Consider the following 24542-nt stretch of genomic DNA (forward strand, 5'->3'; position numbering starts at 1 on the left):
TTTTTTTTTTTCCCCATCCTTTGAGATTGCCATGACATCCTCAATAAATTTTTTCAAAATCATACTTCCAAATAGCAGTGCCAGTATATTTAATTCTTCTCTCTTTTTTTGAGGCTCTCATATTGATATCATTGGCATTTCATACTTTGTAGGGAGTCTCTTTGGAAGATCTGCAGATACTGAGAGTTGTATTTGGAATTTTCCCTACATATCGTGACAGGTAACAATGCAAGTAGTACATATACTGCAAGCGTTGGTTAAAACGATTTGTTTTGTATATGCTTAAAATCTGATGCATCCTTCTTTTCCGATGGGGGAGGGTCGCCTTAGTCCATTGCCAGCAGCTTTTGATCGCGTTTTACAGGTGTTTTACATTATATACTTCTAAAGCCTCCAATAGATAATGGTCACATATAAAATGGAATGGAAGTGTTACAAAATCATTCTCTGCAGTTTGGTGATGCTAGCGGCATACAGTCACCAGTTTCATTTGGTGGTTTTGGGAGCTTGACCAGGCACCTTGAGAGGTTGTCAACTGGTACATTCTCAATTTGAAATCGGAGAAGCATTGTATACTTTGTTGGCTAATCTTACAATGTCGATTAATTATTGGGAGTAATAACTCAGAATTGCTGTTATTTGAAGCAAGTTTTATTTCTTTTCATATATAAAACATTCATTTCCTTAGGATTTCAAGAAATCATAGCAGTGGTGGCTCCATATTTTTTCCCCTCTGTTTCATTTGTGATGATCCCACCTTAAAAAGAGGGTGGATCCATGTGTTATAATGTTGTGGAAAGAAAGAATGAGTTCCCTTTTTGAGGGGTTTCCACCCTCCCAGAATATTGATAATGAACATTACTAATATTACATCTTTCTTTGCCTGCAAATCCAGGAATATATGAAGCAATCACTGGCAACTTTCTTGACTCTGACAACTTGTCTTTGCTGAATCCATACATGGTTCGTGTTTTCTGTAATTGATTTAGCAACTTCTACTATACAATTAGCTCAATGAATATTTGTTCAATGCAGCCCAACCTTAGTGCAGCATGGTTGTTTCAAAGGGCAATGTCAGCAAAGCAACAGTATGATGTTTCTCCTGATTTCATCAGTGAGCTTCTTTATGTCAATTTCCAGAGCATGCAGGTAGCTTGTGTAGCTTCAAACAATCCCAGAGACCCTTCGCTTCTGCCCCTCTTGCTTACACCTTTCTTTTCTTTTCTTCTCTAATGAGTTCATGTGTAACTTTACCAGAGGCTAGGTGATCCAGTACTAAGGCCATTTCTTCAGGTTCTTTTTTCTGTTTTTTTTTTTTCATGGTTCCTGACTTCAACTTGATTTGTTGAATTGGTTAGGTTTTAGATCCAATCTTCCATTGAAACTCTCTATTGTTACAGGATGTTATACAGTTTGGGCCTCTTGTCAAGACATTAGGCCTTGTTATGCTGAGTAAACCTCAAATTCTTCCATCAATTTTCAAGCAGGTAATTTATGAATGAAATCCATATTTACAGCTGAGTACTTAGAAAAATGGAGCAGATGAGAACATGTAAATCACAATCTGGTTTTAAGTAGTGAATTTTCATTCCTGCATCTTTACAAGCATCTGGTGTTTTGGTAAACAAAGGGAATAATGGCAAATTCAATTACCTTACTTGGTACTTGTCTTTAAGGTTGGTGTTCCAGTGCTGCTTGACTGGTCTGGACATTTTGTCATGTTGGGTTACTATACATTTCTGTCAACCTTCATTGATCCTGCAATTAGGTAACGATCTTTCTGGGTATCGTTTTTTCTCTTAATTAAACCATTAAATCTTCAACAAATTTTCTTATCTCATTCTTCACTTACATGCCTTTTAACACTTTCTTCTGCAAGGCCACTGATGAATGCATTTCCAGCCAAGATGAAGTACAAGTGGAAGCGGTATCTTGAGGCTTGGAAATATGGAGCTGGTTTAGATTACAAGCAATGAAGAGTCACTCAAAGATGACTGAAAGCCAAGGATGAGGAAATGGAGTGAAGAAACCAGTATAATTGCACAGTTTCCACAGGGTTTCTATCACCTCGAGACTAGGAAGGGAACTCAGAGAGAAAAAACTTCATCTATGAGAATCAATACATCCAAATAAACATCAGCATATATACTAAATTGAAATGGCTTGTATTGGACAATTTCTTTGATTTTACACCTTTTTATTGACTAATCTTTCAAAAATTGAAAGAAATTGGCCAATCAAATCACTGATGTATACAATACTAGAGATTTGTTTAAACTTCATCTATGAGAATCAATACATCCAAATAAACATCAGCATATATCCTATATTGAAATGGCTTGTGTTGGACAATTTCTTTGATTTTACACCTTTTTATTGATTAATCTTTCAAAAATTGAAAGACATTGGCCAATCAAATCACTGATGTATACAATACTAGAGATTTGTTTATTTTCTTCAACTCTCAAGCTTTGTGACCATAAGCATACACTCAATTTTATGTACATACCTTATTAGATATCAGCTAGATGTCTTTGTCCCTAGTATTTTGGTGAGCTCCTTTATAATAGGTTTCTCTTTGATATCTTCCTCCCTTTCCACATGCCATTTCTTCGACATATTTTCAACCTGAAATTAGACAGATTTGAATTAGTTAGCAAGCAAGATAACAAAAAAAGAAAAAGAAAAAAAAGCATGGCCAGGTTTCAATCTGCTTATTTAGCGTACCCAAATTCTCATGGGAATCAGTTGCTCCCTGAGCGTGTCAAATTTTGGCTGAACCAGTTCTCTTCCTTTAATTCGAATGTCATCACTCTGTCAAAGTAAAAGATAAGTAAACTTGTCTATTTCAATATTTGTCGAGCTAAAACAGAGAAATGGTGGCACATGGACAATAAATCTCTTTGAGGAGGCTGAACAAATGTACCAGTGAAGACAGTCCTGGAGATTGTCTCATCTCTACGACGAAAAATATTAAAGTTGTCGTAAATTTAACACGCCACACAGCACTACTGGTTGTTAATGAATTTTTCCAACACAATTATTTTGAATTTGTTGAACAGACACCTCAGTTCTGCAAATGAACAAGTTTCTCTTCTTTAGTGCTTTTATGTTCAAACCATACATCACTCTGATTCAGCTTTTCTGTCTTTTCTACCCATCTCAGTATTTCAACCTGTACTAGGCTTCTGGAATGTATCAAAGGTTAACCCCAAGAAAAAAAAAAATTCTAGATTCTGTCAAATCACACTAATTTTCTAAGAATTCCTTCCTTGCATCTTGTTCTTTTATTGGAATAGACATTCCGATGAACAACCAGAATTTGGAGGACCAAATAGTTTCATGGACTGATTCTTTTCCTAATAATAGTAAAAGTCAGTATGCTGGGCTTACCAATGTGGAAGACTAAACAGGTAAACAATAGGAAATGTTTGTATTTGCAGACCACCCTTTCTCATCAGAATGACTAATTCACAACAAGATAAGAATCTACGTAGTGGAGAGAATTTACGAATCAAAAGGCATGCCAAATTCATACTTACATTGTGCACCTGTAGCTTGGAGACTGCCAGTCCAAACATCAGTGTGGCACCACCAAATACAACCACAGTAGCAACAGCAAATGCCTTTCCAACTTGAAGAAACCAACACACCAGGTGTAAGAATTAAGATACAACGACACAAAATTAAAGAGCCATTATTCAAGTGAAATTTAGAGAAGATTTGAAGATCAATAAAACATACTTTGTGAAAGCCCTTCAGCTGCAGCCTTCAATTTCTCAGGATTAACATGGCTGTACCTGTCACGCCGCAATTCATTGGCTGTGGAGGCTAAAACCGAGTTCCCTTGCTCAGGCAATTGCCATCTGTCAGTAACAGTATATTAGCTTATTGAAATTAGCACGATGAAAGAAAAACAAATATTCTTAATCCAACATGAATGGGTCTGTTTATTTATGCCCATGGTATGCTTCATGATGCTTTCAACAAAACTTGCTTTTCATGGCAGACATACTTGGGAAAGCTAAGAGCATTTGCATAATTCATGAACTTGAAGGAGGAAGAAACTACCTTATCCCCAATCATTTTCAATAAAACAAATAGTTCTATTTGCCTCAGGTGAGCAAAGTGTCTTGCTTTGTCAGTTCAATACAATTTGAAAATCTAAATTCAATTTCCAACTTCTTTCATATCCCCTACAATTTCTCTGCAAAAAAACATATTACTGAATTCCAAATATTGCACTAATTTGATTTCATTGAAGGGTTTCTTTTTTTGTCCTTCTTAAGGTCCCAAGATTGAAAATCCCAACTTTAATAAACCCCGAATTATCTTCTTTTCCTATGTTTTCCTGCACTCCCTCAGCCACCGAACAGAAAAAGACTGACCCTTTGGGTCCAAAAGTGACCTGGGGCAGGGAAATGCAAGCCCTCGCGCCTCAGTTGGGCATAGGGTTCTTTGTTTTGTGGGTCCCAGAATTTCAAAAAACTTCTTTCCATTCCTAAATTTTCCCCCTAATTTCTCAGCAACCAAACAGGACAAGAAAAAAAAAACTGACCTTTTGGGTCCAAAAGTGACCTGGGGCAGAGAAAGATAAGCTCGAAGAGGGTTCATATCATTAGAAGAGGGAGTGGAGGTAGCTTTTGGATCACTGTGAAGAACCCATTTCGAAGCACTGGAGAGCGACGAATCCGACGGCTGTTGGTGGAAGATCTTCGACGGCAGAGAGTGTCTCAGAACCTCAGGAAGCACATCAGCTTGGCCTTCGTGATCCGCCGATGAAGCCGCTTTGGAAGCCGACACTGGCAGGTTCCTGTTGTTCTGAACGAGCCGGGCCACGGCGTGCTTGGTTTCCTGGTAAAAGTATGCTCCCTCTGCTCCAGCTAATCTCCCTCTAAGAAAACTCATTCTCTTTCTCTCCCTTGAAAAAATCCCTCTAAATCTCTGTCCTTTGCGTTGTGCACAATCAATTTTCAGTTAGTGTTAGGTATTTATACAGTTGGTTTTTGGCCTTTGAGGGTGTTTGGTTGTTAGTATAAGCTAATCTCTTGAGGAATTTTTAATTTGGGAAAATAGACATTCCAAAATTTTTGTAGGAATTTATGGGATTATTTTTAAAGAGAAGGCGTGATGTGTTGGCCAAGCAATGAATTACTCTCAAAACCGTTGAATTTGATGTTAACAAAAGAAAAAAACTAATGGAATAAATAATAACTTTGATAGGGAGGACAGTTGAAAGAGATGAAGGTGAGTCAAAAGAAATGGCTATTATCTAGAAACCAGATAGGAGTTGTTTGTTTCTTGGGAACCAAGCAGTGAAGCGCTCTTCCTTATCAGAAATTATAAAGAAAAGGGCATGGAAAAAAATTGAGATCCCTTGGTTTAGGAATCAATTCAATGCCACATGAATCACATGTCTTATCTAGATCTTTCAAGTCATGATGAAGTATTGCATGATGATAGTACATGGCCAGAAATTCATAATGCTATGGCCATATATAATATAGTTGAAATATTTAATTCATTATAAACTCATTTTGTTTTATAGAAAGTTAAAATCCATAATAGGATTGTTAGAGGTAAGAGAATAGGAAGTCTTTACAAAGACAATTTTTTTTTTTTTAAATAAATTATAATCTAAGATATAATTTTTATCAACAATATTCAAATGTAATGTTTTTTTTTTTAAAAAAAAAAAAAAAGTCAAACAACGATAAATAATGACACTAAGGATAAATGGAAATGTCTTCCAAAATGTATTTTTTCTAAGCGAACTTAGGTAAAATATAATCCCTAAATCTTAAGAAAGTATTGTTAGGCATAGTTCCATACTAATAGAGAAGAATAGTATGGTGGGAGTGGGAGATGGATAAATACCAATGAAGGAAGGTTAAGTATGATTGGCAAGTGTGAAATTAAGGCTAATCTTATTAGGAAAATTACCCAAGAAGGATTCTGAATTGAGTTTTTGAAAAACTTTTCTAATCATTACAAATTTAATCAAAATAGGGCACAAATGTAAAGAGATTAAGTGAGAGGAGCAAACACAAATTTTATAGTGGTTTGACACCCCTTACTTACATCCACTTTTCTTAAACTCCAATTGAGTGAGGGTTCCATTTAACACTTCAACCAAGCTTCTAATGTCTTTATGCTTGGAATCTAGCTCCAATGGACACTTATACAATCCTTTCAAGTATTCACTAACTTAAATCTTTCAATGCTCATAATCTCACTTAAACAATATAGAAACAAACTCTCATCCTAGCTCAATAAATGTTCTGTGAAACCAAGGTTTGGTTAATTTTGATTTTGATGATAACAAAATAAGGTTTAGAACTAATGATTATATTTCAAGTGTGATTAGGCAAGACGATTTCCAAAGTGATAATCACAAAGACAAATCAAGTCAAGGAGAAATCATGAAGAAGAAGACCACCTCAAAGAGAAGTATTTTTCAAGACCCAAGCTTCATAAGATCTCTTTGTAAGGTTGTTGGTGTACTAGGATTTTCATGCATTACATTATTTACTTATGCACCAAAATCATCCAAGAGTTATTTTGTTTTAAATATTTTAAGAATTGGATGATTTCATGTTTTCAACTAAAAACCTTGTGTTAAATGTTTTTCAAACTTATTTTAAAAGGTTTTAAGTTGAAAAAGTTGGTTGTTGAGCTAAAAAACGGCTCAACCGATTGAACTGGATGAGGAACCGATCGACCGCAAGCTCAACCGGTCGAGGTCCGGGTTGACCCCTAACTCAACCGGTCGAGGTCCGGGTAGACCCCCAACTCAACCTATCGAGGGTGCAAAATACTTTATATTTCTTCTAGAACGGTTATTTAACTGGTCAAGGTTGAACCTCAACCGGTCGAGGTCCGATTGAGGTCCGGTTGAGGCTCAACGATCACCTACCAAGCATTAAATGCTAACGGCTAATCAACCAGTCGACCCCTAGCTCGACCGGTCGAACCTTCAAACGGCTAGTTTAACTTTTCTCTTATAAAAAGGCTCAAATCTTCATTGTTTAAAAGCTTAACCTTCCCAAACATTTCTTGAATATATTTGAGCCTTGGAAGAGTGTTTTTGAGTGCACCATTGTTCTAAACTTGCCATATCTTTTAGTGCACAATTCAATCATAGTTTTCTTGTATCATTTGAGCTAAGTTTTTATACTAGGATTTTGTGAGATCATTTATTTGTAAATCTTTGAGAGGAAGTTTCTCAGTGTGGGGTATCACTTGAGGGGTTGTTCAAGAGTGGAATATCTCTTGAGAAGTGTAAAGGGTACTTGGAGCCAAAAGTCCAAGAGTGTGAATTGGAACCATAATCCAATTGTATTGCTTGAAGGCTTTGGTTTGAAAGCCTTGAATTAGTGGAACCTTAAGCTTGGGATTGAAGCTAGAGGAGAGTGGATGTAGGTCGGGTTGCGCCGAACTACTATAAAATCTTATGTTTGCATTCTCTCTTCCTTACTCTTTTAATTTATATTTAATTGTCTTTATATTGCTTATTATATACTTGTATATAATTGTCTCTTACATTCACATAGTTTAAATTTGTAAAAGAGACCATCACCCTATTCACCCCCCTCTCTAGGGTGATTACCATAGGTTGGATTAGCCTAATTTTTCTAACATGTTCAAATACACAAAAAGGCTAGGATGAATAAGAAATGGTGTGCTACAGGATATGCAAGTGACAAAACAATGAACCAAAGAAAGAAGAAAATGAGAGCTTTAAATGAAGGACAAGTAGTTGGACAATTGATGCAGATGTTCTTTTTTTTTTTTTTTTTTTATAAATAAATGAAGCTTTCTATTTATAAGTTTCTAGTATCAGGAACAAAAATAACAAAAAATACCTCGTTTTGTCAAGTTCCGGTTTGACAGATTGACTAGCCGTTGGGTATTAAATGTATAACAAGTGATCGTTGAGTCTCGATCGAGAAAACCTACCCCTCGATTGAGAGAAGTCTCACCCCTGACTAGGAATGCATAACTACTAGAAAATAGAGAAGATTTTTTGCATCTTTTCATCTACCCTTGACTAAGAAAACTTAACCGTTTAATCGGTTGAGCTGGTCAATCCACTTGACCGATTCACCTTATTTGGCAAGAAAACCTATCTTTTATTTATTTATTTCACTTCTAACACTTAAACATGGTATTTAAGTATCAATAGTCATTTTTAAAACAATTTGCCTAAAGTTTGTATGATAATACTCATGTTTTAATGAAAATGTATCTTTAATGTATAAATTGAGTATTTAAAGATGCATGATTTTAGTATGACAAACTTAGGTGCACCTGTGTATTTATCTTACAAATAATCCTAGGTTTGAACAATTTTCATATTCTCTTAAACTTGCATCCTTTGATCCCTTGATAAGTATTTTGTCATTCCAATTGAGTTTTTTAATTAAAATCTAAAACTTATCTTTATTTTAAACCATTAGTATACTAACTATGGGTTATTGTCATGAAAATGTGATTAGGAGAACCCTTAGGTTAACGGTAAGAACTTTACTTTCACAAGTAACCCAACAATAAAAGCAATTAGAAACCAATAATAACAATAAATTGAAATATTAAAAAAGAGTTATTAAATGTAATATAGAAAAATTCTTTTAAAGGAGGTAAAATATCATGGAGAAATTTTTATTCCATTATCAAATGGTGAAGTACAAGGATCTCACTAGACTTCTATGAGAGAAAGTTTAGTGGAATACGTCATAGATTGAAATAGAAAAACCACATCCTTCATTTCAATAATGTAAAAGAGCGACATTTTGTACTTAGAAGCAACTCTAACAGAATGTCTTTCTTCAATTTTATTTTATTCTCCTTAAATTTGCAACAACTACTCTTCCCCCCTCTCTCTCTCTCTCTCTCAACAAGAGCATTTACAACTTGCTTTTAAATGCTAATAAATGGGCTTAAGTTGTTGCCCAAAGAACCTTAGCCACAAGCTTTATTAAGGGAATAAACAAAAAATCTCCCCTTTTAACCCACGTTAGAAGAATACCTCCCAAGCTTTTGCTTAGAAACCACTTTTGCCAAATATTTGAGACATTCTTATAAATATGAATTATTTTTAATTGAATGACCTTTTAAAGTTCTTCAACTATATCTCTCAGTGTGTGATATTTCACATCAATGTGCTTAATGTGAGGATGATACATAGAGCTCTTGTTTAAATGCATAGCATTTTGGCTATCACAATATATTGCATACTTTACTTATTTCAAACTCAATTCTTGGAGAAAACTCTTCAACTATAAGATTTCCTTCATTACTTTAGTTGCATCTATATACCTAGCTTTTATTGTGGATAGGCAACATGATGCTACAACTTAACTAGTTGGAAATAACCCTTCATGCAAAGGTATCAATTAAACAAATGTTGATCTCTTTCTATTTGTATCATCAGTCATATCTTCATTGATAAATCTTTCCAAGATTGTTTGAGCTTTCAAAACAGTAGCACACACTTGAGTTATCTTTCAAGCATTTGAAGATTCACTTCACTACCTTCTAGTGTTTCTTTCTAAGATTAAGCAAAAGCTGCTCATAACTCTGACTGGATGAGCTATATTTAGCCTTGTGATACCATGACATACATCAAATCCTCCACAAATTAAGAGTAGAGAATCTTTACATTTTTTTTTTGGTTTTTTCTTTTCTTATCTCCATCCAAAGTGGGACAAAACTTCTTACTAAGCTTCAAGCGACCATAAAGAAGAAATGAACTTAAGTTGATGCCTAAGAAAAATAATTCAATAGAGCCTAAAGTTTTATTATATTTATATGCACATTTCTCTCTAAGTCCTTATTCACAAATGCATGTTGTAATCGTATTTTCCTTCACACCCTTAATGTGATGATCTCCTATCATTCCTTAGTACACTATCTCTAATTACTTATTAATTGCCACTCCATACTCTTTGAAAGAAAGTAAACCTAAACTTAATCTCCAACAATTAGACCTTGAGGTTTTAAGTTTTGATATATGAAAAAAAATTTCTACTTTAAAACTCTTTTACATTTGAAAATAAATCCTACAATTATGTTTGGTTTACTAAATATAACATGAGATATGATAATTTATCTTATAACTTATTATATCTCATATTCAATCAAATATAAATAAGATAAGTAGTAAAATATATTATTCAATGTTTTATTTATATTTTTTATATATGAGATATGATAATTTTAAGTTGATATATGGAATATACATATTTCATGATACATAAATTTATTTTTCCCATCCATTTCTTTTATTATTTTTAATTCTTTATAGTAATCATTTTACAAGATAAAAAATTTCATTAATAAATTAAAATTATAGTTTGAAAAAGAAAGAATAAAAAATGTATAAAATATAATCTAAAATAATATTAATAAACATATTATTATTTTATATATATATATTTTTTTTATATATATATATATATTTAATTAACAACATAATATAATATTTTTATTTATAAATTTTAAATCTTTTAATTATGAATATTATTAATAAAGAAATAAAAACTTTACTTACTAAATGATAAATTGTAGAATGAACGACGTTTAAATAATATTAAATATGAAAGAGATTTTATTTTTTAAATAGAAAACAGTATGATGTAATATAATTTTTATTTTAAACAAATATCAATATTGAAATAATCATTTATTTTTATTTCTCATACACACCAAATATAAGTATATATAACATATCCATTAGATATAATATTTAAATATATTATATTCCATTAAAAATAAATCTTACCATATACATATAATATCTTATTTTATTTTATCAACCAAAATTCTTTAAAAATTGTGAGAATAAACTAATCTAATAATTTTAGACAATTGTATTCGAGCAATCAAAATCATGCATGAGTACAATCAATCACTCATGTAGTTTTAGACAATTCAAATGGCTCTATCGATTGGATGATTGAATGCAACTAAGGTGATGAATTGATCCTTGTATTTTTATGCCATTGAAATCTATTGCCAAAGAAACAATAGATGTCTCTGAGATGGATTGGCCTAGTCTTTTTGTAGGACCCATTTTCTAGAATTTTTGAATGAGAATCGACTTTAATCCCTCTTCAAATATTTTCAACTATCATGTCATCCATCCTTCTAGAACCCACAACCACTATACTTGAAATCTTGATGAAGCATGAAACTATGAGTTAGAACTTTGTATGTATTAAAACTTGGACACACTTTTATTGCAAAATTGAGATGTTTGGGAAAAAAATATATATACTAAAATTCATTCAAAAATTAATTTTAAAAATTTAAAGAATAATCTGAAGTTGATTCTTAGATTAGCACATGATAAATGCTTCTTTGTGCAATATAACATATTATTAATAGTGCATTTGACAGTATTTCTATTTGAAGTATTTTTAGTGAAAATATTTTATCTGAAAATATTTTTAAGAGAATCACTAATCAAATATTTTTTTAGAAAACATTATAAATGATTTTCCAACACTACAAATAATTCTTGATATTTTTAAAAATGTGTCAAATTTCTCATTTTTTTTATTTAAAAAAAACATTTTTTAGATTAAAAACAATTTCTAAAATCACTACCAAACAGACTCTAAAAATACAATTGAATTAAAAACATTTTTTTTACCTTATATTCAAATACCAATTTCTCTATAGAAATAATTTTAATAAACATACTATTAATAAAAGCATTATATAATTTAACGCTTTTACCAAGATCACTTTCAAACTAATATCATATTTTTTTATGCAATTTTAAAGGGTTATTTGATTAAAATGGTTAAACCCAATTTTGAAAATATAACTTTCTATCCTTTTTTGACCTCGTCTTAACAAAACTACCCTTATTGTTTTCTTATAAAAATAACCATTTCTTTTAAAGCATACTATAAATACTTAAAATGATCAAAGATATTTATATAAAAAATTGGTTATTTTTCAAACAAAAACATGAGAAACCATAAATCCATAAATATAGAGATTATTTTATCTTTTTTAACCAATTATTTCATTTTTACATCATAAATATATTCTTTCATTAGCTTAAAACAAGACAAATTACACATCTCTCTCCTACAATTTTCTTATGACTTCAAAAATTACACTTCCTTATCATGGTTTGCCTTCAACTTCTCTGATAAAGCAAGAAAATGAAAAAGACAAAAGAGCAAATAGACCTTCCATTGAATATAATACCTTGAACTTAGAAGAGGTTTTTCCATATCATCATCATCATCAAGATCTTGGATCCCAACCCTACTTTGAGGCTTAAACCCTAAATCCCGGAAACTCCAACCTCAAAAATGGACTTTATGGCATACTATATTATATGTGCAATATTTATTTATTTATGGCATGAGCTATTATTATGATAGGTCAATTCATCTCATACCTTTATTGATGTGTGAAGATGGCAATATTTCTCATTTGACTAGGGCAACCCAAAGTTTTTTCTTTTTCAACCAAGTAATAATAATAACTTCACTAACTTCAAATACACCATGCGCATACCCATAAAGAAAAGTGGAGCCGTAATAACCATATCTGCACTTCCACACTGTGGACCACACCACCTTCACAAAAACCCTATTCTCTCTACAACACTTGAATTGCTCAAAATGTAGGGATATTCATGCTTCTACCATCATCCTTTTTTCCCACTATTACCCCTCTTATTTTGACTTATATCTTCTAAGTATAAGTTAAAGCACGTACTGTCCAAAAGGTACAACCATCACAAGCCTTGATTTCTGCATTTCTTGCCTTGGTTTTTGCAAGTGTATGAAACACATACTCTTCCTGTACAACAATGGCTCTTAAGTGCATGGTGGTTGCATGAAATTATTGGTATTTATACTACACATTTAATGACTCTCCTATGATCCAAGTCAGAAACCCGGTTCGGTGACTCGGCCTCACGCAATTTCCCAATTTGAAAAACTCAAATTGATGAGAGATAAATTTGATGGTAGGAGAAGATTTGATCATCAAGAAGCATTGATGTGATCATAATTCTCATAGTTGTTTGGTTGGCAAGAAAACAAAGGAAAACTCACGAAACATAGAGGTATATATAATGTAAAACACTAAATCGTACAAAATATCAAACTATAATTAAAGCTATTACAAAGACAACCATTTCACAATATGGGCTAAAATCACAAACCCTAGCTGCAACAATCAAGCTAAACAAATCTATAAATAAGATTATATATCAAACTCATGGTACATATATATGGATTCCAGCTACTATATATATCTTCTTTACCTTCTGTACATCATCTCTACACCCCTATAACCTATTACTTTGAAGTCTGTAGCATATGATCATATGAAATGGAAGGAAAAATCGTCGAAAAGATCGATACTATCGCTTGTTGTGCAACGGGTTTGATCCTGTTGGGACTCTTCTTTTCTCCGATTTGAAGTACTCACTGGCATGTCCGTGGGTGGGAGCTTCTTCCGGCGGTCGGAAAACTTGTTGGCTGGCGAAGGAGAGCCGAGGGAAGCTGTGTCGAGCGGCCTGGACGGTCATCGGAGTGAAGAAAAGGAGAAAGGCAATGAAGAGGGAGAGGTGAAAGTGATTCATAGCTGAAAAATATGTGAGGGGGATATGAGATAGAAAGCAAATTGCGTTGTGGCCTAAAGCTTTAGGCCATTTATATATGGACAAGGTTGGCCCACCTCTCATTTTCCCATATGTCATATGCAGACGCTTCAATTTTTGGTCTTCATTGGCCTCATTGCCCTAGGATCACATCCATCACAAGTCATGGTGATGGGCAACAAGGGTTGACACCGTCCGATCGAGATCGGACGGTCATCAATTTTCCAAGGTGTGAATATATGACAGTTTGGTCAAGCATGGGATCGCTAGCCTAAAATGACGGTTGAGGGTGGTGGTGGGGGTGGCCAATTCAATGGGGACGGACCGGACGGTGACTAAAAAAATTTATCACACAAAAAAACTTGCATCTATGTGAAAACTAGAGTCGAAAGTTGTTCCAAATGAAATGACAAAAATGCCCATAGGCTTTGAAGGTCAATTGATAAATACATTAGTTTATAATCCCACATTGAAGGGTATTTTGGTCAAGAAGAAGTCAAAGTTTGAATGCCGACGCACTCAATTAGGGTTGTAGAATAATAGGAAGAGTGAAGACTCGCGTGGTTAGATTAAAGTTCATCAAATTCATACATGTTTGAAAAGCTCTTCCATATTATGCATAAATTATAATTTTCACCCCCTTTTAGTTGTGCAACTAACATATATATATATATATATATGAATATACAGACATAAAAAATTACGGTAATTTTATACAACAATAATTTTTTGAAAAAGTGCTTTTGTTTTTTTAATGGGTATCTTCTTCCTACTCATAATACCATTGAACATGGCTAAACCAATAATTTATTAGGTAGAATAAAGGAGTCTATCCCTAAAACAATTATTTAATTTGTAGAATGAAAGGTCTTTCTTCTAATCTCCGCTACCTAATTTTATTACATTTTCCCTTCTTTTATACTCTAATTTTTCAAAAAAGAAAAAAAAATGTAAAATTGGTCGATTTTGTCTTTGAATTAATTGGGATTAGAGTACCCAACTGAATTGTTCAAGACTCTTTAACCAAAATGCCAAATTTTTAAGTGATTATCTCAATTTTGTCTTTGAATTAATTGGGATTAGGGTATACCCAACTGAATTGTTCAAGACCCACTTAACCAAAATGCCAAATTTTTTAGTGATTATGTCAATTTTATCTTTGAATTAATTGGGATTAGGGTACCCCAACTGAATCGTTCAAGACCCACTTAACGAAAATGCCAAATTTTTGAGTGATTGTGTCAATTTTGTCTTTAAATTAATTGGGATTAGGGTACCCTACTGAATTGGCCCAGCCACTTAAGAATTCTACAGACACAATTATTAAATTCATTGGAAGAAGAAAGGTATATTAATTTAGAATAACAAAGAAAGCCCCATCCTTGACTAATGATTAAAAAAATGAACTACTAGACAAAAGGGTCATACCAAAAAAAACCCTTAACTTTACTATAACCTCTACCATAAAAGTTTTTTTTTTTTTTTTTTTTCCCTTAAAAAAATTACAACATTCTTGATGAAATTGGAAGCCAAAAAAAAAGTCACAAATTAGTGGTCAAAGGCCGCTTTCCTTTATGTTGTTTGTACGGCATAAAAAATTCCCTCTTCCAAATAAAAAACTTGTTGAAGATGACCCACACCCTCATTCATTATTCTCAATCTTAAGATTTGGGATCATTTGCTCAATGATGGTATCAATGACTCCTTGAAAGAGGGGAAATATTGTGTTGTTATTGCTTAATCTACACCATTTATGAGTTTGTATCTTTCTGCACATTGGCCCATCTCTTCATCCCACATGGAATTGTCTCTTCAAGCCTTGAATTAAATGGACAATGAATAGACAATTATTAGGAAATAAACTATGGGGTATATTAAATTTAACAATTGGCAAATTAATTATCACATATATAATTATTAGGTGGACCAAAGTTGAATAGGTATTTTTTTTTTAATTTAGGAAATTTTCAAAGAAATCTGTGTTCATGGGAAATGGTAGTTGGGAACAGCTCTTTTCATAGCTGCAACCAATCAATATTGCAATGTGCAACAACTCACACACAGATGTATGTCCATTCTCCACTAGGGTTCACATTTCTGTCAATAAGAAAAATGGCCCTCCAGACATAGTCTCAAGTCTCATGAAACATAAGAAGATGCACCACCATCAAACCACCACTGCCACCCAACAAGCACCACCAGCTACCAACCACCTCCAATGAATCCACAAATTATATGTGATGCACTACAAATCATACTTAAAAAATCAAGCCAAGTTATTGCATTGATCTCTTATAACAAGCCAAGTTATAAAAAAAAATAAGATTAAGGGTTTGTTTGCTAATTGTTTTCGAAAATAGTTTTTGAGAATAAAAGTTTATTTGGAAATCTGAAAACTTTTTAACCTAATTTTAATATTTTAAATATATTTTAATAATAAATAAAAATAATCGAAAACAACTAAAAAATATTTTTTTAAAATACTTTATTTTTTGTTTTTAAGAATAAAAATAGAAAATAATTTTAAATTGGGAAATATATTTTTTATTTTTTTATTTTAGAGAATAGAATATTATTCTAAAAAATAGTTATTAAATAAGGTTTAAGGATTTGTTTGTTAACTGTTTTCAAAAACAATTTTTTGTTTTTAAATTAAAAAAAAGTAAAAAACAGAAATGAAAAAACATTGTAAATTTTCAAACAGACTTTTAATCGTAAAAAGCATAATAAAAACTATTTTAAAAAATTGTATTTTGAGAATAGTTTTCAAACAAGTTGTACGTTTGGGACTTGTTGAACTTTTAAGATTAAAGGTGAATATCTTGGCTGGTGTGAAGGGTGTTGAGGTGAGTAAGAAAGTGGAGGAAGGCTCATGAGGAGGGATGATAATGGAAAGGAGGAAGAAAAGAGAAAGGCCACCTGAATTGCAATGAGTGTGTAATCTTCCAAGTATGAAATCCTTATATATTCTCAATGTAACATCAAACTTTGAAAAATGGCTTCCACTTTTGTCACCCACCCACTCCTGTTCCTTCTTTTCTGTCAACCATCTTGGTTTACAAGCATAAGATACTGTTGATTGTTGCAAAGGCTTATATCTTTTAGGCCCCATAAGAACCCCAACAAAAAGTTGTCTCCACCACTAGAGGATATCTTGAATGTCATCAATAACAAGTCCATGTGATCTTGTGCTGGTTTTTAAATTGATTTTATGTGTTAAACTATCATTTATTTATTTAAAAAAATAAAATGTAAATTCACCAAAAGAAAAACAAACCATGTATGCATATCATGGAAAGTGGGAAAGAGTAAATGGGAAAAAGAAAAAGAAAACGAAAAAGAAAACTTAAGCCTTGTTTGGAAAAGTTTTCAATATGTAGTAACTTAGAATATTTTGTTTTCTATTTTCTAATTTAAATAATTTTTATTTATAATACTTTATTTTCACTCATTCTTTATACTTGTTTAGTTATTTTTAAAAATAATTATTAAAAAACGAATGAAAAAAAATAAAATGTGTTATTGAAAAAATAATTCTCAAAAATTTGTTCCGAGACCTGTTCACAATCAAACACATCTTTCTTTTTTTTTTTTTCTCAAAATCAAAAAACTATTTTTGAGAATAATTCCCGATCATAGCCTTAACAACTTTTTTTCTATTCTTTTTTAAATTCATTTTCCCTTCTTCCTTTTTTATAAATAATAATCAATTTGGGAATACTTAGGGTTTGTTTGATAATTATTTTCAAAAATAATTTTGAAAAATAGTTTTTAAAAGCAATTTTTGAACATTGTTATCTAATGTTTTGTAAGACAAAAATTTGTTTGAAAACAATTACCAAATAAACCATTAAACTTTCAAATAATTTTAATGACATTTGATTTATTTTCTCATACTTTCCATACTAAACCAATGAACAGAAATTAGATTAGTTCTTCCTTTTTTATCTTTTTCTTTTTTATCTTTCACTTTTCACTACTTTTTTCATAATTCAAACACAAACTTAAATTTTTTGCATAGTCAAAAATATGATGAAGTGATAGACACCAAAGATTTTTTGTGGGAAAGTTGGTAATTGGAATCCCTAATTGAAAAGATGAGTGGGAGGAACAACTAATTAATCAATTCTCAAACTAGATTGGCAGGTTGGGTGCTGCATCAACTCCAACTCTTATGATCTGAAAGGCATCTTTTACTTTGTAATTAATATGGTTTTTATTTTCCATGAAATCACTCAAGTGAGAGTTGAACAAGTTCAATATATGTCCCTCGCCCCTAATGCTCCACAGTTTGGATAGAAAATCTTGATGCAAAGACCTTGATTCCCAAAAGGCCTTGGTGGGGTCCTAATAAACAATATATACAAGTTGTTGGATCTTAATTTTTTGACGGCTCAATGACTTTTAATTTCAAGCCCTAGGCCTGCTCATTTGACTGGATGGGTCATCTGATGGTGTGTTGTCTTGCATTATTGGTGTAATAGTGGTATAATGTACTAAAACCATCGTATGGGTCTCAAAATTTTGATTCTTGATTAGGGTTTTATCCGATCTGGGTGTGTTAGAGTAGCTTCCGGCCTCTTTTGACAAATGTTTTCGAGAATAGTTTTTTGTTCTCTAAAACAAAAAAAAATAAGAAAACATGTTTTTGACAACTAAAAATGATTTTTTGTTTTTTATTGTTAAGAAACAAAAAATAGAATGTTTTTAAAAAACATATTTTATGTTATTTTCATTTATTTTGTGAAGATTATTTTAAAAAATAATTATATAAACATGTAAAATGATTAAAAATAAAACATAATTTTTTTCGAGTTATTTTCAAAAACAATTACTAAACAATGTCTTAATGTTCGAACTTGCTTGTTTATCTCTAGTAGAGGAAATGATTATTTTTCTTAAATACTTAGGTTATGTTTGGTTGCCGGAAAATACTAAGGAAAGAAAAAAAATGCAAAGGAAAATGATTTTTTCATGTTTGGTTGTCTTATGAAAAATATAAAAGAAAATCAAATATAATTAAAACTAATTAAAAACTTATATATTTTAAAATTATTTAATCTTTATATTAATGAGTTAAAATAAATAAAATGAGTTTGAAGTAAAAAATAAAAATAATTTATCAACTTTTAATCCATTTTTTATTTTCCTTCACTTTTTCTTTCCTTCTATTTTTCCTTTGTATTTTCTTTCCCTTGCATTTTCCCTCAAATTTTCTGAGAACCAAACATAGCCTTAAGTTTCTGTGCAAAGAGAGTGGTTTGCTTGCATAAATATGTGTAGGGGTACGAGGACACTTTGGCGAATACTAGGTTTTTATGGTACATATGGTCATAGAATTTTTAACTTTCCAAATTTGCATCAAAGCCAAGGACAACAAAAATAAAGTAGAAAAGACTATGGTGGTGTATGGTTTTTTTTAACATAATATTTAAAATCAATTTTTTTTTCAAATTTCAAATTATTTGTTTTAAATTTATTTTCTACTTATTATTTATTTTTTTAAAAATTATTGAATAAAAAATATCAAAATATTTAATTTTTATTAAATACAAAAAATAACTTTTTTGAAACAATCAAAACACTATATTAACACAATTCTCACCTTACTAATACTTAATGCTTAGCATAATAAAATAATTTAAGTTGTATTTAGAGAAAAATTATATTAAGTTCTATTTAGAATTTCAAAAAGAAAAAAGAAAAAACAACAACCACCACCTAAATTGGTCAAGATAATGGGTTTGTATATTGCCTTGTCCCACAACGCCTTGCCTGATTATTTATAAAATTAAATTAAATTAATTTTTATTTTCCTATTTTTAAAACATAGATAATAATAACAATAATAATGATAAATACTTTTTAATAAAATATATTTATTTTAATGTAATTAAAAATTTTAAAATAATTTTTAAAAATTAATTTTTTTTTCAAAAAAAGGTTAATTACTTTATATCAATTGATATAAAGTCCTAAAAACTCAAAAATCACAAATAGGTCAGAATAAAAAAAGAAAAAAAAGAAAAAAAAAAAAAGGTATTCCCCATTCTTGGGAACTCCTTAAAATTGACATTGGTTTTCTAACATATTATATTAGTTTTGTTAGCAAATTACTGTAAATTTTCCAATTGTCTCTATATAGAAACCAATTAGTAGTTACAAGTCATAGTTAAATAAATAGGCAAATAAAATTTAGAAAAGAGTCAATGCCTAAAGTGAATACATTTCCTACTACTTTAAAGGCAACACTTTCCTCAAAAACCAATTTTGAGAATGTTAACATTTTTTATTTTTTTTATTTATTTTATAATGTGTGACATTCATAATTACATTTCTATAATAAATATTGATAATTTATACTTTTTTTTTTAAGGATTATACCAATTGATAGGTAGATGAACTAATTGATTGGGTATCTAAGAGTCTTTTATGTAGAAAAATAAAGTTATAAATGAGGAGTTTAAGGAACTTTCATTTACATGAATGTCGTGTCATAACTTTTTTAACACTATTACTATGAAATTTATTTTATACATGAAGTTTATGAGTAATGGAGGAAGATGGAAAAGTATAATCTATGTGATTACATAAATGTATCCAAGTTGATAACCCGCCATTAAGGATTAATTTGTATATAATATTGGTAAATGAAAAGTATAACTCTCATGTAGCCTTTGATGAGAAGATTGAGAGTATGAATTTTTTTTTATTTTTATAAAGTTACGGTCCCAAATCACAATATCATTTTTATGTTTTTTTTAACACTTATAATAACATGCACCACACAAGTGACTCATCCATTATATGAGAGTAGTAAGTTGAAGATCTTGAAAAGAAATTCAAAAGATGATTCAAGCTTACATTTGAAGTCTCATCAACATTACAGATCAAGTAAGAATAATATTATTGTTTTGTTATATTGGTTGAATATATTATGTTTGAATCTCCCAAATTGATTTTTTTTTTAAATAATTATTTTTTTAAAGAGAACTATTGTCATGTATCTAGTTAGTTTGGAATAGTTCTTGAGTTGTTATATTGCAACTAAACACGATTATATGTAACGACTTGATGTTATCTTTCTATTACTATAGAAACCTCATTATAAATGAAATGTTGTAATCTTTAGTTGGATGCACCATAGAACCATATTTTCTAAAGATGTTTTTCTTTCTCTTTTCATATTTCTTTCTTTAGATTTCTCCATATTTTTCTCTCTGTTTTTTAGCTTGATATTAGAGCTGGTTGACAAATATCAATGACACCTTCGAGTAAAGCCACTACCAACAATGACAAAAACACCTTCAATAGTGGAAATACCTCTATTGTTGCAATCAACAATGTCATTTCCCAATTTGCCCTCTCACTTCCGCAAATTTCTTCACAAATTTTCCTCACATTTGTTTTAGTTCCTTTGGAGATGAATTTAACAAGAAAGAACTACTGATTCTAGCACTTGCAAGTTTTTCCTACAATCCAAGCTTATGGCCTCAAAGGATATCTTGATGGAAGCAAGATTTGTCCACCATGATTCATTAATGAACAGATTAACCAATATTTTTTTTATATGGCTCAAAATAAACCATTTGATCATGAGTTAGCTTCTAGCTTCAATTTCAAAGGCTATGTTTGGACATATAGTTCGCTGCACCTTCTCCACTAAGGTTTGGAAAACTTCTGAAAAGTCATATTGATTCAATAGTCTGGATTCTGCAATTTTGAAACATGCTTCAATCCATAAAGAAAATATCTCTTTTGATTAGAGACTATATGCTAAAAATGTGTGAAATTACTGACACTTTATTTGCAATAGGTCAATAAATCACAAATAATAACTTGCTTCTATGTATTCTTGGAGGATATAGAGTTGAGTATGATACAGTTGTGGTTAATCTTATTGGTAGAAAGGGTATCAAGTCTTTGTAGGAAACACAATTCTTACTTCAAAGCCATAAAACATGCATTGAACAACATGTTACAACCTCTATTTATGTTCAAGAAACTTATGCTAATTTTGCTACATCAAGAAGGGGAAATTTTCGACAAAATCGCAATAGAGGTGGCAAATGACAAAGATATTATCAAAGAAGAAGATCAAGGAAGAGGTAGACAAGGAAAACCTATGTCAATTATGTAGCAAAAAAGGCCACAATGCCTCAAATGATCATTTTTAGGCATATCTTACTAGGCCATGTATTGTGAATGATTCAACTTGGTATATTGACAGTGGAGCTACAAGTCATGTGACAACTAATATGAATAATCTTTCCATAAAAGAAGACTACAAGGGCAAAGGAAAGTTAACTGTCAGTAATGGTCAAATCCTAAAAATCTTACATGTTGGCTCGACAATTATTAATTCACACACAAATACTCATCTTTCTCTTAATAATATTCTTCATGTCCATGCCATCACTAAAAATCTTCTTAGTATTTCTAAATTCACTAAAGATTATGATGTCTTTTTTTAAATCCTTAGCACTTGCTACTTATTCAATGACAAGATCATGCGAAGAGTTCTATTATAAGGAAAAATTAAATATACCTTGTACCAAACTGATGTTACCAGATCCAATTTGTACTAGGAAACTGTCCAAAGTCAAGATCTTCTTTTAGATTTTAATCCTTGTAATGCCAATATTTGGCAAAAAAGATCAGAACATCCTATTAAACAAGTCTTAGGTCATGTTTTCAAGACTTTGAATTTCTCTTACTCCTTAGCAAAAGATGTCGGTTTTTGTGGCTCTTGTTGGTATGGCAAGCATTGTCAATCCATGTTTCCAAATTCGTTGAATAAAGCCAAGTTTCCTTTAAAAACAATTTATATTGATCTTTAGGGTCTTGCCCCTGTTATTTCTTCTGAGTGCTATCATTATTATGTCCATTTTATTGATGAATGCACAAATTACACTTAGATATTTCCATTAAAAGCTAAATCTAAACTCTTTGCCATTTTATTCAATTTCAAAATCTTGTTGACTGCGGTTTGACAGAATAATAAAATACATACAATTTGATTAGGAATAGGATTGATAGAACCCTACCATCCTTCTTAAGCAATCTTGGCATAGTCTTTAGACATATCTATCCCCATACTCACCAATAAAATGGTAAAGCTAAAAGAAAACTTAGACATATAACTAAAATTGAGTTAACTTTATTAGCTTAAGCAAGCACACATTTAACATTTTGGTGGGATGCTTTTGCTATAACTGTATTTTTAATACATAGACTTCCTACACCAACTCTTAATAATATTTCACTATCGAGAAGCTATATCAATTAAAACTAGATTATAGGTTTCTTAAAACCTTTGGTTGTGCATTTTTTTGAATCTTAGACCCTATAATAAGCATAAATTTGCATTCCATCCATCCAAATGTGTATTTCTTAGACATAGTCTATCTCACAAATGGTATAAATACCTTCATTCTTTGATCAAGTTTATACTACTAGAAGTGTCACATTTGATGAAAAATGCTTTCTATTCTCCACCAATTTTGCTTCCACCACTTCTCTTGCCAAATTATATAGTTTTTTAGATTAGTTTTCCTTAATTTTTTAGCTTAGTCCTTAACAATCAATCTTAGTTTCATGCTTAACTCTACAACTAATGGTTCTGCCATATCAAATGGTTTAACAATCAATTCATTAGGCCCTGAAGCAAGGTACCTTTTCTCATCATCCCAATTTAAATTCTTTACAACATCCTTATTCCTCTGATACTACATCTAATTTAGTTAGTTTATTAGAACCAAAAAATCTTTCCTCTAAACCACATAATTTTATATTACCATCAACTAATTTTTTTATTTCAATTCATTTCTTCTTCACTTATAGAACCACTTTCTAAATATTTTCCTACTTCTAAATCTATTGTCTCCACTCATAGCATGCAAACTCATTCAAAATCTGGTATAAAAAACTTATCATACTTCTTTTTCAATGTGTAAATCTAATATCAACCATCATCTATTAGTCAAATTTTACTTGATTCTAAGGGGAAACAAGCAACGGTTGCAGAATGCAAGGCTCTTATGAATAATACATGGTTCTTGGTGCCATATCAAGAGGGTATGCATATAGCAGGAAACGCATGGGTTTTTAGAGTGAAGTATAAACCTGATGGGATTGTTCAAAGATACAAGACACGTTTGGTTGCTAAGGGTTTTCAATAAATACTTGGCATTGACAACTTTGAGACATTTAGTCCAATAGTGAAACCTTTAACTATAAGAATTATTCTTAGCTTGGTTATTTCAAAAGGTTAGGATATTAAACAAATTGATGTGAATAATGTTTTTCTAAATGGTAACTTGCTAGAAATTGTTTTCATGGTTCAACTTGTTTCATGGGAAGATTAGGTTATGTAATTAGCTAAATAAAGCTTTATATGGGTTAAAATAGGCTCAAAGGGCTTAGCTTGATAAGCTTAAAGCATCTTTCTTGCAATTGGGTTTCAACAATTTCAAGTTAGATACAAGTTTATTCATTTACAAAGCAAATAGAAAGTTTGTGTTTCTATTAATATATCTTAATGACATGTTAGTAACCGATGATGATGTAAAGTTGATAAAGCTAGTAATAATTTATCTAACCAACAAGTTTGTTTTGAAAATTTTGGGATCTCTCAATAATTTTCTTAGTTTTGAAGCTTTAGAAATGAAGAAGCACCTTATCTTACTCAGTCTAAATACATTTCGAATCTACTGCAAAATACCAATATGGTCACTACAAAACCTTGCCAAACTCCTATGGTTTTTGGTAATAAACTTTCTATTAATGACAGTTCTGCCTTCTCACAACCTTCTCTCTATGGAAGTACTATTGAAGCATTATAATATCCCGTCATGACAAGACCTAACATCTCATTTGTTGTAAACAAGTTAAGTTAGTTCCTTCA

General features: G+C 31.1%; 2 protein-coding genes across 2 annotated transcripts in view; one reads left to right on the top strand and one right to left on the bottom strand.

The window, feature by feature from the left end:
• Positions 1–2335, top strand: part of LOC117926047 — a 2484-nt gene extending 149 nt beyond the window's left edge. Inside the window, exons 2-10 of the mRNA XM_034845133.1 lie at positions 153–220; positions 331–364; positions 454–538; positions 896–963; positions 1036–1149; positions 1258–1293; positions 1401–1487; positions 1677–1768; positions 1880–2335. Coding sequence (XP_034701024.1) covers positions 153–220; positions 331–364; positions 454–538; positions 896–963; positions 1036–1149; positions 1258–1293; positions 1401–1487; positions 1677–1768; positions 1880–1976 — 681 coding nt within the window. The 3' untranslated portion in view covers positions 1977–2335. The remainder of the gene's footprint in view (positions 1–152; positions 221–330; positions 365–453; positions 539–895; positions 964–1035; positions 1150–1257; positions 1294–1400; positions 1488–1676; positions 1769–1879) is intronic.
• Positions 2145–4975, bottom strand: LOC117927393. Its single transcript, XM_034846900.1, has 5 exons — positions 4559–4975; positions 3745–3866; positions 3543–3634; positions 2728–2814; positions 2145–2628 (listed from the first exon to the last, which is right to left on the bottom strand). The coding sequence occupies exons 1-5, from the start codon at positions 4906–4908 to the stop codon at positions 2521–2523; spliced, it is 759 nt and encodes a 252-aa protein (XP_034702791.1). The 5' UTR covers positions 4909–4975; the 3' UTR covers positions 2145–2520.
• Between the last annotated feature and the right edge of the window lie 19567 nt (positions 4976–24542).

This window comes from Vitis riparia, chromosome 12 (assembly GCF_004353265.1).
Source record: "Vitis riparia cultivar Riparia Gloire de Montpellier isolate 1030 chromosome 12, EGFV_Vit.rip_1.0, whole genome shotgun sequence".
In the NCBI taxonomy this organism is placed as follows: domain Eukaryota; kingdom Viridiplantae; phylum Streptophyta; class Magnoliopsida; order Vitales; family Vitaceae; genus Vitis; species Vitis riparia.

Excerpts from the sequence above, each read along its gene's own strand:
- LOC117927393 (XM_034846900.1), bottom strand. The coding sequence starts at position 4,908 with ATGAGTTTTCTTAGAGGGAGATTAGCTGGAGCAGAGGGAGCATACTTT. Across the intron at positions 2,815-3,542 it reads CCAAGCTACAGGTGCACAAT|AGTGATGACATTCGAATTAA; the intron begins GTAAGTATGAAT and ends TTACTTTGACAG. Across the intron at positions 2,629-2,727 it reads TGATTCCCATGAGAATTTGG|GTTGAAAATATGTCGAAGAA; the intron begins GTACGCTAAATA and ends GTCTAATTTCAG.